This window comes from Neolamprologus multifasciatus, chromosome 19, assembly GCF_963576455.1.
Source record: "Neolamprologus multifasciatus chromosome 19, fNeoMul1.2, whole genome shotgun sequence".
NCBI lineage: Eukaryota > Metazoa > Chordata > Actinopteri > Cichliformes > Cichlidae > Neolamprologus > Neolamprologus multifasciatus.
The window spans coordinates 23,609,670-23,626,172 of NC_140457.1; the positions used below are offsets into that span (position 1 = coordinate 23,609,670).

Below are 16,503 nucleotides of genomic sequence, written 5' to 3' on the forward strand. Positions count from 1 at the left end.
TATTTTTATTTGTTAGTAACAACTTACCTTTAATTTTTATGCTTCTTAACAGGAAGAAGACCTCCACACTCCACAGATGAGAGAACAAGGAAAAACTAAAAGACGCGGAGAAGCTCGCATTTCGTGGCCCAAGTTTTCATCCTTTGGAAAAGGGCGAAAATCACGTTTTACAAGGTCTCACAGTTCCTCAGAGGCTGAGGAACAAAGAAAGCTTGAACTCAGCCCAACAACAAGCGACACAGAGTCACCAATAAAAACTCAGGATGCTCTCAAATACAAGAAAAAGCATAAAATAAAACTACCTGGTCTGACAAAGAGAGGCCGGATAAGTTCATCTGAGGAGCAGGACACAGATGTGCAAACTGGACAGATCAGTGGTGACACTCACCACACACAAGAATCTGATATGCTTTCACCTGAGTGCCTTGAAAGCCCCTCAGGAGAAATGCCTGAAGCCTATGTGAAAAAAGATCTGAAAGTAATGAAAGATGTGCAACTTGAAGAAACTAATCTAACGGTCCGTGAAGCTCAACCTATTCAACATAAGGTGGAACTTATCAGTATAGATAGCACTTTGAAAACAGCAGATTTAACTGTGGCTCTAGCAGATCAAAAAAGCCCCTCTCATATCAAGTCCCCTGAGGGGAAAAAGAAGAAGAAAGAAAGGTCTGAATTAAAAATGAAAATTCTGGGGAAGGATAAATCACACAAGAAAGAAGCAAAAGCAAAATCGTCACCAAAAAGGCTAAAAACACTAGGGGCAAGTTTTGACTTAGCTGATCATCCTGAAAATGAAAAATCTGACTTAATCCCAAACTTTGAGTCACACACAGAAGATCCTGCTCTTTATGCTAAGGTGGAACATGATTTATCTGATGTTGCAGTTTCACATAAATATCCACAGAAAAGTGAAGCAAAAAGGCAGAAAGGCAAAGAAATCCAAGAAAAACACGAAGACAGAAGAACAGAGGAAACTGTCAAACTGCCGAAACTCAGTTTGGGTGACGTTGGTGCTGAGGAAATCACAGATGATCTTTATAAGAGACTGGCAAAAAGCAGTGATTTGAGAACCCAACTTCCCAAACGGGAAGAGATTGAGATACCAGGTATGGAGGATAAGTCTGTGAAGACGAGAGCAAAAAGAAATAAAGAACCTAAGGTAAATTATACAGGACAGAATGGAGAATTTCAAGCGGAAACTGTGCAACTGTCAATTGATGTTGACAGTGTGAAAGAGGCAGTTTCTAAATTGCCTGGATACAAGCTGCCTAAAGTTGATACATCTGGCATGCCTATTCCAGAAGAAATTACTGTGATAGATGCAAATGCTCAAAGAATATCAGTGAAAACGCCTACAAAAGTGGTAGACACCAAAACAAAGCATGGAGCAAGTCTTACAAAGTTTGACACAACTTCTTCTCTAGAAATTTCCAAGACTACAGTTAAGCTGTCACAGATCACAACCGGTCAATTAACCTCAGAGGATCTTTTAACTGAAACAACAGTAAAAACTGAAAAGGAACATGAAACTAAGAAAAAACAAAGCAGCAAAGAGATTAAAACTGGGACCTATAAAAGAGAAGATATTATAATACAGGGAAAGGAAAGTTTAGAGAAAGTATCTAGTCTTCAGGCACATGAGGCTGATGAAACACGAGGAACAGAGGGTATCAAATCTGAATATGAATCAGATAAGAAATCAAAGAAGGCAAAGATGACAATGCCTAGCTTTGGGATAGCGAAGCCAGACATAAGAATCCCTAATATTGGAATCGTCTTGCCAAAACAAAATATCTTTCAGCAAAAAGGGGACACAACAAAAGGAGAAAAAGCTGAATTCCTCCGAGAAGTAACGACATCAAAAGATGAAATTAAAAAAGACAAGGGGCAGACTGAAGGAGTTGTATGTGAGGTTGTGATTCCTGAACTTGATAGCATTGAATACATTGACTCAGTAGATGGTTCACCAGCCAAAAAGGACAATGGCATTAGGCTTACAGGTTTTGATGTAAATCTTGAGTCAAAACCAAATGTGGATATTTCCCTGAAAGAAATTAGAAAAGGAGCAAAAAGTGCAGAAACTGAAGAGCATGCAGTTAAATTGCCTCAATTTGGAGCTATTACTACATACATCAGTGTAAATGTGCCCGATGGAGATAAGCCTATAAACACTGATGAAGCTGAGACAAAAACTCTTGAAAGAGAGGGAAAGGGCAGCAAGTTTAAAGTGCCAAATGTTGGTATCTCCATGCCAAGGGTGAAAGGAATAAAAACGGATTCAAGTCTATCAAAGAAAGGTGTAGCTGTGACACCACCGCCTGAGACCGATGTTACACTTGGAAGTGTAAATGTTTGTATTGCAGAACGAATAATGGAGGCTGAAAAATATGACCAGGAAATAAAACATCCTCAGGCAGAAGGTGAATTTGATAGGCAAGGAGGCAAGTTCAAGATGCCAAAGTTAGGAATTGCAATGCCAAAAATAAAAGGGTCTGAATTTGACTCCAGTGTATCAGAGAAAAATGAAGATATGAAACTGTCAGAAACGAAACGGTCTGTCAAACCACAGACTGAAATTAAAACTAAAATCGATGTAAGTCTTGGGAGTGCAGAAGCTTTCTTTCCCCAGGAAAAGACTGGAGATGAAATCGAAGTACATGAAAGCAAGTTCAAATTGCCAAAATTTGGAATAACAATGCCAAACGTAAAAGGACCAGAAGTTGATTTTAACTTATTGAAGAGAGATGTAGATGAAACACTTGAAGAAGCCAAAACTGATGCTGAACGTAAAAAACCCTCTGCTCAAATGGAAACCGAAGATCCTGATATTGAAGATCTGACAAAGGACAATGAGAACTCACTGGCAAAATTTAAGATGCCCACATTCAAACTACCAAAATTTGGAGTTGGTATCCCAAGTGCCACAACAGAAATACCTGATTTGGACACAGGTATCAAAATAGAAGGTGCTGATATTAGTATACCTGAAGAGGTTCTTGAAGTGAACATAGCAGCACCCAGCATTGAATTGAAAGAGCCTTCAATCTCCTTGAAAACTAGTGGATCTGAACATGAAGGAAAAGGAAGTAAGTTCAAATTGCCAAGTCTTGGATTGTCTGTCCCTCAAGCCAAAGGGCCTGACATTGATTTAAGCTCATCAAAGAAAGACGTACAGAAAGATGCAGATGTTAAACTTCCAGAAGCTACAGCTGAAGTCACACTCCATGATGTTGAAGTTGAAAAACCTTCTGTTGATGTGGAAATTGAAGCTCCTGAGTTAAAAGTTGAGACAAAAGACAAGAAAGGATCACCATCAAAGTTTAAGATGCCTCCATTCCAATTGCCAAAATTTGGCATTGGTATCACAGGTGCAACAGCAGAGGTACCGGATATGGACAAAGGTATCAAAATAGAAGGTGCTGATATTGAGATTCCTGAAGAGGTTCTTGAAGTTAACATAGCAGCACCCAGCACTGAATTAAAAGAACCTTCAATCTCCTTGAAAACCAGTGGATATGAACATGAAGGAAAAGGAAGTAAGTTCAAACTGCCAAGTCTTGGATTGTCTGTCCCAAAAACCAAAGGGCCTGACATTGATTTAAGCTTATCGAAGAAAGATGTAGATGCTGCACTTCCAGAAGCTAAAGCTGAAGTCAAACTCCCTGATGTTGAAGTAGAGAAACCTTCTGTTGAAACTGAAATTGAAGCTCCTGAGTTCAAAGTTGAGACAAAAGACAAAAAAGGATCCCCATCAAAATTTAAGATGCCTATATTCAAATTACCCAAATTTGGCATTGGTATCCCAAGTGCCACAGCAAAAGTACCTGATTTGGACACAGATGTTAAAGTAGATGTAGCTGATATTAGTATACCTGAAGAGGTTCTTGAAGTTAACATAGCAGCACCCAGCACTGAATTAAAAGAACCTTCACTCAACCTGAAAACTACAGGAGCTGAACATGAAGGAAAAGGAAGTAAGTTCAAACTGCCAAGTCTTGGATTGTCTGTCCCTCAAGCCAAAGGACCAGATATTGATTTAAGTTTATCAAAGAAAGATGCAGATGTTACACTTCCAGAAGCCAAAGCTGAAGTCAAACTTCCAGATGTTGAAGTTGAAATACCTTGTGTTGAAGTGGAAATGGAAGCTCCTGAGATAAAGATTGAAACAAAGGGAAAGAAAGGATCACCATCAAAGTTTAAGATGCCAACATTCCAACTGCCAAAATTTGGACTTGGTGTCACAAGTGCAACAGCAGAGGTACCGGATATGGACAAAGGCATAAAAATAGATGGTGCTGATATTAAGATTCCTGAAGAGGTTCTTGAAGTTGGCATTGCAGCACCCAGCACTGAATTAAAAGAACCTTCAATCTCCTTGAAAACCAGTGGATATGAACATGAAGAAAAAGGAAGTAAGTTCAAACTGCCAAGTCTTGGATTGTCTGTCCCAAAAACCAAAGGGCCTGACATTGATTTAAGCTTATCGAAGAAAGATGTAGATTGTGCACTTCCAGAAGCTAAAGCTGAAATCAAACTCCCTGATGTTGAAGTAGAGAAACCTTCTGTTGAAATTGAAGCTCCTGAGTTCAAAGTTGAGACAAAAGACAAAAAAGGATCCCCATCAAAATTTAAGATGCCTACATTCAAATTACCCAAATTTGGCATTGGTATCCCAAGTGGTACAGCAAAAGTACCTGCTTTGGACACAGATGTTAAAGTAGATGGTGCTGATATTAGTATACCTGAAGAGGTTCTTGAAGTTAACATAGCAGCACCCAGCACTGAATTCAAAGAACCTTCCCTCACCCTGAAAACTACAGGAGCTGAACGGGAAGGGAAAGGAAGTAGGTTCAAACTGCCAAGTCTTGGATTGTCTGTCCCTCAAGCCAAAGGACCAGATATCGATTTAAGTTTATCAAAGAAAGATGTTGATGTTACACTTCCAGAAGCCAAAGCTGAAGTCAAACTCCCAGATGTTGAAATTGAAAAACCATGTGTTGAAGTGGAAATTGAAGCTCCTGAGATAAAGATTGAAACAAAGGGAAAGAAAGGATCACCATCAAAGTTTAAGATGCCAACATTCCAATTGCCAAAATTTGGAGTTGGTGTCACAAGTGCAACAGCAGAGGTACCGGATATGGACAAAGGCATAAAAATAGATGGTGCTGATATTAAGATTCCTGAAGAGGTTCTTGAAGTTGGCATTGCAGCACCCAGCACTGAATTAAAAGAACCTTCAATCTCCTTGAAAACCAGTGGATATGAACATGAAGGAAAAGGAAGTAAGTTCAAACTGCCAAGTCTTGGATTGTCTGTCCCAAAAACCAAAGGGCCTGACATTGATTTAAGCTTATCGAAGAAAGATGTAGATGTTACACTTCCAGAAGCCAAAGCTGAAGTCAAACTCCCTGATGTTGAAGTAGAGAAACCTTCTGTTGAAGTGGAAATTGAAGCTCCTGAGTTCAAAGTTGAGACAAAAGACAAAAAAGAATCACCATCAAAATTTAAGATGCCTACATTCAAATTACCCAAATTTGGCATTGGTATCCCAAGTGGTACAGCAAAAGTACCTGGTTTGGACACAGATGTTAAAGTAGATGGTGCTGATATTAGTATACCTGAAGAGGTTCTTGAAGTTAACATAGCAGCACCCAGCACTGAATTGAAAGAACCTTCACTCCCCCTGAAAACTACAGGAGCTGAGCATGAAGGCAAAGGAAGTAAGTTCAAACTGCCAAGTCTTGGATTGTCTGTCCCTCAAGCCAAAGGACCAGATATCGATTTAAGTTTATCAAAGAAAGGTGTAGATGTTACACTTCCAGAAGACAAAGCTGAAGTCAAACTCCATGATGTTGAAATTGAAAAACCATGTGTTGAAGTGGAAATTGAAGCTCCTGAGATAAAGATTGAAACAAAGGGAAAGAAAGGATCACCATCAAAGTTTAAGATGCCAACATTCCAATTGCCAAAATTTGGAGTGGGTGTCACAAGTGCAACAGCAGAGGCACCGGATATGGACAAAGGCATACAAATAGATGGTGCTGAAATTAAGATTCCTGAAGAGGTTCTTGAAGTTGCCATTGCAGCACCCAGCACTGAATTAGAAGAACCTTCAATCTCCTTGAAAACCAGTGGATATGAACATGAAGGAAAAGGAAGTAAGTTCAAACTGCCAAGTCTTGGATTGTCTGTCCCAAAAACCAAAGGGCCTGACATTGATTTAAGCTTATCGAAGAAAGATGTAGATGTTACACTTCCAGAAGCTAAAGCTGAAGTCAAACTCCCTGATGTTGAAGTAGAGAAACCTTCTGTTGAAATTGAAATTGAAGCTCCTGAGTTCAAAGTTGAGACAAAAGACAAAAAAGGATCCCCATCAAAATTTAAGATGCCTACATTCAAATTACCCAAATTTGGCATTGGTATCCCAAGTGTCACAGCAAAAGTACCTGGTTTGGACACAGATGTTAAAGTAGATGGAGCTGATATTAGTATACCTGAAGAGGTTCTTGAAGTTAACATAGCAGCACCCAGCACTGAATTGAAAGAACCTTCACTCACCCTGAAAACTACAGGAGCTGAACATGAAGGAAAAGGAAGTAAGTTCAAACTGCCAAGTCTTGGATTGTCTGTCCCTCAAGTCAAAGGACCAGATATCGATTTAAGTTTATCAAAGAAAGATGTTGATGTTACACTTTCAGAAGCCAAAGCTGAAGTCAAACTCACAGATGTTGAAGTTGAAAAACCTTGTGTTGAAGTGGAAATTGAAGCTCCTGAGATAAAGATTGAAACAAAGGGAAAGAAAGGATCACCATCAAAGTTTAAGATGCCAACATTCCAATTGCCAAAATTTGGAGTTGGTGTCACAAGTGCAACAGCAGAGGTACCGGATATGGACAAAGGCATAAAAATAGATGGTGCTGATATTGAGATTCCTGAAGAGGTTCTTGAAGTTAACATTGCAGCACCCAGCACTGAATTAAAAGAACCTTCAATCTCCTTGAAAACCAGTGGATATGAACATGAAGGAAAAGGAAGTAAGTTCAAACTGCCAAGTCTTGGATTGTCTGTCCCAAAAACCAAAGGGCCTGACATTGATTTAAGCTTATCAAAGAAAGATGTAGATGTTACACTTCCAGAAGCTAAAGCTGAAGTCAAACTCCCTGATGTTGAAGTAGAGAAACCTTCAGTTGAAATTGAAATTGAAGCTCCTGAGTTCAAAGTTGAGACAAAAGACAAAAAAGGATCACCATCAAAATTTAAGATGCCTACATTCAAATTACCCAAATTTGGCATTGGTATCCCAAGTGCCACAGCAAAAGTACCTGGTTTGGACACAGATGTTAAAGTAGATGGAGCTGATATTAGTATACCTGAAGAGGTTCTTGAAGTTAACATAGCAGCACCCAGCACTGAATTGAAAGAACCTTCACTCACCCTGAAAACTACAGGAGCTGAACATGAAGGAAAAGGAAGTAAGTTCAAACTGCCAAGTCTTGGATTGTCTGTCCCTCAAGTCAAAGGACCAGATATCGATTTAAGTTTATCAAAGAAAGATGTTGATGTTACACTTCCAGAAGCCAAAGCTGAAGTTAAACTCCCAGATGTTGAAATTGAAAAACCTTGTGTTGAAGTGGAAATTGAAGCTCCTGAGATAAAGATTGAAACAAAGGGAAAGAAAGGATCACCATCAAAGTTTAAGATGCCAACATTCCAATTGCCAAAATTTGGAGTTGGTGTCACAAGTGCAACAGCAGAGGTACCGGATATGGACAAAGGCATAAAAATAGATGGTGCTGATATTGAGATTCCCGAAGAGGTTCTTGAAGTTAACATTGCAGCACCCAGCACTGAATTAAAAGAACCTTCAATCTCCTTGAAAACCAGTGGATATGAACATGAAGGAAAAGGAAGTAAGTTCAAACTGCCAAGTCTTGGATTGTCTGTCCCAAAAACCAAAGGGCCTGACATTGATTTAAGCTTATCGAAGAAAGACGTAGATGCTGCACTTCCAGAAGCTAAAGCTGAAGTCAAACTCCCTGATGTTGAAGTAGAGAAACCTTCTGTTGAAATTGAAATTGAAGCTCCTGAGTTCAAAGTTGAGACAAAAGACAAAAAAGGATCCCCATCAAAATTTAAGATGCCTACATTCAAATTACCCAAATTTGGCATTGGTATCCCAAGTGTCACAGCAAAAGTACCTGGTTTGGACACAGATGTTAAAGTAGATGGAGCTGATATTAGTATACCTGAAGAGGTTCTTGAAGTTAACATAGCAGCACCCAGCACTGAATTGAAAGAACCTTCATTCACCCTGAAAACTACAGGAGCTGAACATGAAGGAAAAGGAAGTAAGTTCAAACTGCCAAGTCTTGGATTGTCTGTCCCTCAAGCCAAAGGACCAGATATCGATTTAAGTTTATCAAAGAAAGATGTTGATGTTACACTTTCAGAAGCCAAAGCTGAAGTCAAACTCACAGATGTTGAAGTTGAAAAACCTTGTGTTGAAGTGGAAATTGAAGCTCCTGAGATAAAGATTGAAACAAAGGGAAAGAAAGGATCACCATCAAAGTTTAAGATGCCAACATTCCAATTGCCAAAATTTGGAGTTGGTGTCACAAGTGCAACAGCAGAGGTACCGGATATGGACAAAGGCATAAAAATAGATGGTGCTGATATTGAGATTCCTGAAGAGGTTCTTGAAGTTAACATTGCAGCACCCAGCACTGAATTAAAAGAACCTTCAATCTCCTTGAAAACCAGTGGATATGAACATGAAGGAAAAGGAAGTAAGTTCAAACTGCCAAGTCTTGGATTGTCTGTCCCAAAAACCAAAGGGCCTGACATTGATTTAAGCTTATCAAAGAAAGATGTAGATGTTACACTTCCAGAAGCTAAAGCTGAAGTCAAACTCCCTGATGTTGAAGTAGAGAAACCTTCAGTTGAAATTGAAATTGAAGCTCCTGAGTTCAAAGTTGAGACAAAAGACAAAAAAGGATCCCCATCAAAATTTAAGATGCCTACATTCAAATTACCCAAATTTGGCATTGGTATCCCAAGTGCCACAGCAAAAGTACCTGGTTTGGACACAGATGTTAAAGTAGATGGAGCTGATATTAGTATACCTGAAGAGGTTCTTGAAGTTAACATAGCAGCACCCAGCACTGAATTGAAAGAACCTTCACTCACCCTGAAAACTACAGGAGCTGAACATGAAGGAAAAGGAAGTAAGTTCAAACTGCCAAGTCTTGGATTGTCTGTCCCTCAAGTCAAAGGACCAGATATCGATTTAAGTTTATCAAAGAAAGATGTTGATGTTACACTTCCAGAAGCCAAAGCTGAAGTTAAACTCCCAGATGTTGAAATTGAAAAACCTTGTGTTGAAGTGGAAATTGAAGCTCCTGAGATAAAGATTGAAACAAAGGGAAAGAAAGGATCACCATCAAAGTTTAAGATGCCAACATTCCAATTGCCAAAATTTGGAGTTGGTGTCACAAGTGCAACAGCAGAGGTACCGGATATGGACAAAGGCATAAAAATAGATGGTGCTGATATTGAGATTCCTGAAGAGGTTCTTGAAGTTAACATTGCAGCACCCAGCACTGAATTAAAAGAACCTTCAATCTCCTTGAAAACCAGTGGATATGAACATGAAGGAAAAGGAAGTAAGTTCAAACTGCCAAGTCTTGGATTGTCTGTCCCAAAAACCAAAGGGCCTGACATTGATTTAAGCTTATCGAAGAAAGACATAGATGCTGCACTTCCAGAAGCTAAAGCTGAAGTCAAACTCCCTGATGTTGAAGTAGAGAAACCTTCTGTTGAAATTGAAATTGAAGCTCCTGAGTTCAAAGTTGAGACAAAAGACAAAAAAGGATCACCATCAAAATTTAAGATGCCTACATTCAAATTACCCAAATTTGGCATTGGTATCTCAAGTGCCACAGCAAAAGTACCTGGTTTGGACACAGATGTTAAAGTAGATGGAGCTGATATTAGTATACCTGAAGAGGTTCTTGAAGTTAACATAGCAGCACCCAGCACTGAATTGAAAGAACCTTCACTCACCCTGAAAACTACAGGAGCTGAACATGAAGGAAAAGGAAGTAAGTTCAAACTGCCAAGTCTTGGATTGTCTGTCCCTCAAGCCAAAGGACCAGATATCGATTTAAGTTTATCAAAGAAAGATGTTGATGTTACACTTCCAGAAGCCAAAGCTGAAGTCAAACTCACAGATGTTGAAGTTGAAAAACCTTGTGTTGAAGTGGAAATTGAAGCTCCTGAGATAAAGATTGAAACAAAGGGAAAGAAAGGATCACCATCAAAGTTTAAGATGCCAACATTCCAATTGCCAAAATTTGGAGTGGGTGTCACAAGTGCAACAGCAGAGGTACCGGATATGGACAAAGGCATAAAAATAGATGGTGCTGATATTGAGATTCCTGAAGAGGTTCTTGAAGTTAACATTGCAGCACCCAGCACTGAATTAAAAGAACCTTCAATCTCCTTGAAAACCAGTGGATATGAACATGAAGGAAAAGGAAGTAAGTTCAAACTGCCAAGTCTTGGATTGTCTGTCCCAAAAACAAAAGTGCCTGACATTGATTTAAGCTTATCGAAGAAAGATGTAGATGTTACACTTCCAGAAGCTAAAGCTGAAGTCAAACTCCCTGATGTTGAAGTAGAGAAACCTTCTGTTGAAATTGAAATTGAAGCTCCTGAGTTCAAAGTTGAGACAAAAGACAAAAAAGGATCACCATCAAAATTTAAGATGCCTACATTCAAATTACCCAAATTTGGCATTGGTATCCCAAGTGCCACAGCAAAAGTACCTGATTTGGACACAGATGTTAAAGTAGATGGAGCTGATATTAGTATCCCTGAAGAGGTTCTTGAAGTTAACATAGCAGCACCCAGCACTGAATTGAAAGAACCTTCACTCACCCTGAAAACTACAGGAGCTGAACATGAAGGAAAAGGAAGTAAGTTCAAACTGCCAAGTCTTGGATTGTCTGTCCCTCAAACAAAAGGGCCTGACATTGATTTAAGTTTATCGAAGAAAGATGTAGATGTTACACTTCCAGAAGCCAAAGCTGAAGTCAAGCTTTGTGATGTTGAAATTGAAAAACCATGTGTTGAAGTTGGAATTGAACCTCCTGAGATAAAGATTGAAACAAAGGGAAAGAAAGGATCACCATCAAAGTTTAAGATGCCAACATTCCAATTGCCAAAATTTGGAGTGGGTGTCACAAGTGCAACAGCAGAGGTACCGGATATGGACAAAGGTATGAAAATAGATGGTGCTGATATTGAGATTCCTGAAGAGGTTCTTGAAGTTGGCGTTGCAGCACCCAGCACTGAATTAAAAGAACCTTCAATCTCCTTGAAAACCAGTGGATTGGAACCTGAAGGAAAAGGAAGTAAGTTCAAACTGCCAAGTCTTGGATTGTCTGTCCCTCAAACAAAAGTGCCTGGCATTGATTTAAGCTTATCGAAGAAAGATGTAGATGTTACAGTTCCAAAAGCCAAAGCTGACAAAGCTGGTAAGGCCCCTGACGAAGATATCAACATTGATGTTCCCAGAGTTGATGTCATACTACCAGAAGTCAAAACAGATGTACATCTTCCAGATACCGACCTTAAAGAATCCTCACATATTACCATAGAGGGGGGAACCGATACAAACCTTGAGGCTAAATTGAAAAAGCCAAGATTTTCATTGCCAAAAATTTCATTTTCCAAGCAAAGTGTAAAAGACCCTGAAGTTGATATCAGTCTCCCAAAAACTGATGTTATTTTTCTGCAAGGTGATATAGTCAAACAACCTGACAATGAGTTCAGTATGGAAGTAAGTGATGTGAATAAAGGCATTAAAATTGATGCAGCACCTGGCATTGACTCTGAAGCTGTAGCTGTAGATGTGAAAGCTAAAGGAGGTGAGATATCTGGAAGCAAGTTTAAAATGCCAAATCTGGCCATCTCAATGGCCAAAGTTAAAAGTCCTGAAACAGATTTAAGTTTATCAAAGAAAGATGTTGATATTTCCTTACCAGAGGTAACAGCTGACATCAAACTACTCCATATTGAAGGCAAAGAAACTGAGGGTTCTACTTCATTACCAGAAACACCTACAATTGAGGCCGAAGTCAAGTCAAAACGACCAAGTTGGACATTTCCAAAATTTTCCTTTTCAAGGACAGCCAATAAGGCCCCAGCTATTGATGTCAAAATTGAAACACCCAAAGCTGAGATTATATCAAGCAAAACAGAAGTCTGTCTAGCAGAAGCTGAAATCAAAGGACCTTCAATGGAAGAACCACCTGCTGAAGAAACTGAAACAAACTTGAAAAAACCTAAATTTTCACTTCCGAGATTTTCTTTTTCAAAGTCAAGTATTAAAGAATCGGAGTTAAGTGATGAGCTTCCACAAGCTGATGTTTCTGTTTCAGAGGGAGAAATAAAAGTTAAACAACCTGAAATGGAAATTAAAGCTCCTGAGCAAGAAGCTGGGCAAGGAAGCCCATTTAAGTTCCCAAAGTTAGGCATTGTACAAACAAAACCAAAAGGACCTGAAGTGGATTTAAAATCATCAATAAACAATGTCGACAGCAAACGGCCAGAAATAAAAGCAGAGGTCAAAATCTCAGAAGAAGTCAAACAATCTTCATCTAGTTTGGGAATCAAGTCTTCTGAGACTAAAGCAAAGTCAAAAGATGCTGAAGGATCCCCTTTAAAACAAAAAATTTCACCACTGAAAATGCCAAAATTTAGCAGTGCTTCCTTTGACGTTACCATGGAAGCACCCAAAACAGCGCAAGTAATTGACATTCATGGATCTAAACCTAAGGAGGATATTTCTGTCACAGACAAAGATTTGATTGTTAATATTAAAATGGATTATTCCAAAGGTATAATATCAGAATCCGAAACACCCAAGACTGAGACTGATGTTGTGGGTCTTCCATCACCAAGTAAATTCAAACTACCATCTTTTAAAATGCCCAGGCTTAGCTTCTCAAAGTCTAAACCTGAAGAGGAACAGCTTCCTGCTGAAATAGAAGATAAAGAAGCTCAACTGGAAATGGAAGTTGAAACAAAAGGAGAAAGTAAATCACCAAAAATGATTCTGACATCATTTGGTGAGATCCTAAAGACTATTGATGTTGAATTTGATGTTCCAAAAGCAGACCAAGTTGAAGAAAATCTTGTAGTCTCAAAAGAAGTTCTAGAAATAGGCGAACATGCTGGAAAGCAATTAGAAGCAAAGGAAAAAGGAGCAAGTACCATACAAGATATGTCCAAGAGTCCCGAGAGGACAGGTTGGTTTAAATTTCCTAAGTTTGGCCTGTCTTCCCCTTCAGAAGCCCCCAGTGCTCCTGAGAAATGTGAACAAAAGGATGAAAAGAGCCCAGTAGGGGGAACAGGGGACGAGGAAATTAGCCCCACCTTTTCTGTCCAATCATCGGATGCCTTCGCTGATATAAGTTCTGCAGTCACAAGTGAGCATGTTGGCCCATCCATATCTTCCCCAACAAAGGTAACTGTCAAATATTCTGATCCAAATGTTGCTACTGAGCTTGAAGAGACACACAGTAACATCTTTACTTCGGCCACGAGGACTGAACTGATCTCAGTTCAGCCTAACTTACCGGAGAAAATCACTATTCTGTCCTCTGGAATATCATCGTCATCAGAAGACACGTGCAGATTGGAATCTGGAAAACTACACGTCATTACAACAAATATACAAGCAACCCCAGAAGCACAGCATGCCCAGTTACTAACTGAAATTGAAGCTGAATTAGCTGAATGCCTTCCCTTAAAATCAGAAGCTAATGAAACTACATCACGGACTGTGGAAGGCTCAGACAGTGGCAACAGAGCGGTGTTTGAGAGGCACTTAGTGATGAAAACCTCAACTGAAAGAAGTGAAAGCAGAGAGACAATTGTTATAACCAAACAAATTACTCATGTATTTGACTCTTCTGAGCCCATCTCTGGTGAGACAGCGTCATCTATACAGCGACTGAGAGACTCTGTGCACTCTGAGAAAATGAGGTTCTTTGACGATGCTGAGAAGTGAGGCAACTGGAAATAATTCATGTGTAAAGATACTATTTCTCTTTGCCTAGACCTGAATGTCAGAGGAGACAAGTGAATGAAAACATGCTGGAAACTGGGAAAGGAAGTTAGCATGTTTAACTTACCGATCACAGAGAACAATCTGTCAGTGTTCAGGCATTACAACATGATGGTGATGTGCTGTGCTATGATGCTGACCTACAAAAAAAATATGCATTCCTGTAATTCACGCTGACAGTCTGTTGAAGATACTAACAATGTGTATAACTGTGTCCTTACTTCAAATTATAGCAAGGCCTTAGCAAATATCCTTGCTTTAGATGCAGAATGTTTGACTTTTGCTTACCAAAATCTCTAAAACTCATTTTGCAGTTTTTCACTATTGACTAATTTACTTGTGTGTGTACTTTACAAAATGATAATCACCAGTGCCGTCAACTAAAATTTCTGACTGTTTGAGACTGATGCAAAAATCAATTTATTTTACTGACATTCCAAATTGTGTTTACAGTAATTTCACTATAATGCTTACAGTATATACAAACTACAATAGCATAATGCAGTTAAGATAGAACAAAGAATATGTACGTATTGCACCAAGATACTGTTGTCGCTGTAGCTAAAATGTAAAGAGACAATAGCAATGCAAAGCTGAAATGAAAAGCGTATGATCAAACACAGCAAATGTACTGCTAAAATTATATTTTTTATTAATACTTTGCTACTTTGAACCTAATTTGCCACACTAGAAATCTGTCTGGACTCTGTTTTCTTTCCATATCTCTGTACAAAGTGGGGCTATTGAACCGGCTATATAAATAGCTTTTAATGACCTTTGGAATTTTATTGGATTACCGCTCGTGTTTGTATTCTGATAGGCTTTAACTTAACTTGTTTGCAAAGTTATAGACAATAAATGCTATTATATCCAAAACTATGTTTGTGTGTGTGTTTGTGTGTCTATAGTGAAATTAATAAAAAGCACAATTTTCAATCTGTAGTCAATATGTTTGCACACTAGATGGAGACAAAGTTCATAACTATGGTAACATATCATCACGAATATGCTTCATATTATATACAGATAATTCACAGTTTACTGTGTGAATAAGTCCCTGCGCACAGTGTGAAATTTCTGTGTTAGCTTAACTACAGATTTCCTTGTTATGGGCTTTTTTACAGCAATTGAAATTCCTTCACAAACCTCATTTAAATATCATGAAATATACAGAACAAGAAAAAAAGCTTCTTCCACTCCAACTTTGAAAATGTAAAACGTATCAGTGTACCTTACAATTACACCATAGGGTGCCAACTATCAAGCCCTCACTCGTTGTCAGTGGCGGTCCTAGCCTGTTAGGCGCCCTGGGCGAACACCCCCCCCCCCCTGGCGCCCCCCCCCCCACACACACACATACACACATACATATGAAGAGGGAGAGAGTATGTATAGTATGCAAACGGCTACTAAACAGACATCATACTTCGTCATACAATGTGAACAGGACAAATCAACAATTGACACTGACTAATTAATATTATATTATTGTATATATTGTTTGGAGTTTAGTCTGTTACTGTTACTATTTTTACCATTTCTTCTTGGAGGAACTGTAACCCACGTAATTTCCTTAGGGATTAAGAAAGTATTCTGATTCTTAATGTTTTAGGATACATGACCTGCCATTATCCAATGACACATCTGCTTACCTGTGTCTTTTGCTCGTTCCTCCTTGTAGGAGCCATAATTAAATGTATTGAATTTTAAGGATCACTGGGTTTTAATTTGTTTGGTTGCTATGGTGATGTGTAACGGGAGTCACGTGGGTGCTAGCGGTGACATTAAGAGGGCGTTGTCAGTCTGTCTTTCACTGGTTTGATTTTGACAGAGAGGAGGGCTGGGTAGCCGTAGTTTTTGTTGACCGCAGCACAACGAGTTTCCCCTGGTTGCATTAGAGCCTGTGATGTTTTAAGAGTTTGAATCGCGAGCTCTGTAAACTTTTCAAGCGCTTTAATAAACAAGCAAGCAATTCCACCTCTGGCATTACTGCGTAAAGTTGACAGCGCGTCAGGCAAATAGGCAGGCTCCATCCCCGGCCTCTAGCGACTGTGGAAGTCGCTACGCTCCTCTTCTTTTCTCTTTTTTTAAACTTTAAAAACGGGTTGTGTGTGAGACTTTAAATAAACAAAATATAAAATATACATTTTAAATTGTTATTGATCCCTTTACCCCGAGTCCTAAAGTGTATATATATATATATTTTACTCTTAAATATTTATTTTTGTTTTCTTGCACTGCTGTAACTGGAGCCTCGTCGTCTCGTCTCTCTATATACTGGACTGTATGTAGCGGAGATGACAATAAAGTTTACTTTGACTTCAGCAGCAAGCAGGCGCACCGAGGGCTCTCGCGCTCACTTTTCGGGT

At 39.1% G+C, this 16,503-nt stretch overlaps 1 protein-coding gene across 2 annotated transcripts in view; it reads left to right on the forward strand.

Moving 5' to 3' along the window:
- LOC146496665 (uncharacterized) overlaps positions 1-15,405 on the forward strand; it is a 29,158-nt gene extending 13,753 nt beyond the window's left edge. Inside the window, exons 7-8 of one of the 2 annotated variants that reach the window (XM_085143477.1) lie at positions 53-3,038; positions 3,072-15,405. In XM_085143477.1, coding sequence (XP_084999603.1) covers positions 53-3,038; positions 3,072-14,077 — 13,992 coding nt within the window. In that variant the 3' untranslated portion in view covers positions 14,078-15,405. Of the gene's footprint in view, positions 1-52 lie in introns of both variants that reach the window. The other variant, XM_085143476.1, reaches the window with a different exon arrangement.
- Positions 15,406-16,503: the final 1,098 nt, after the last annotated feature.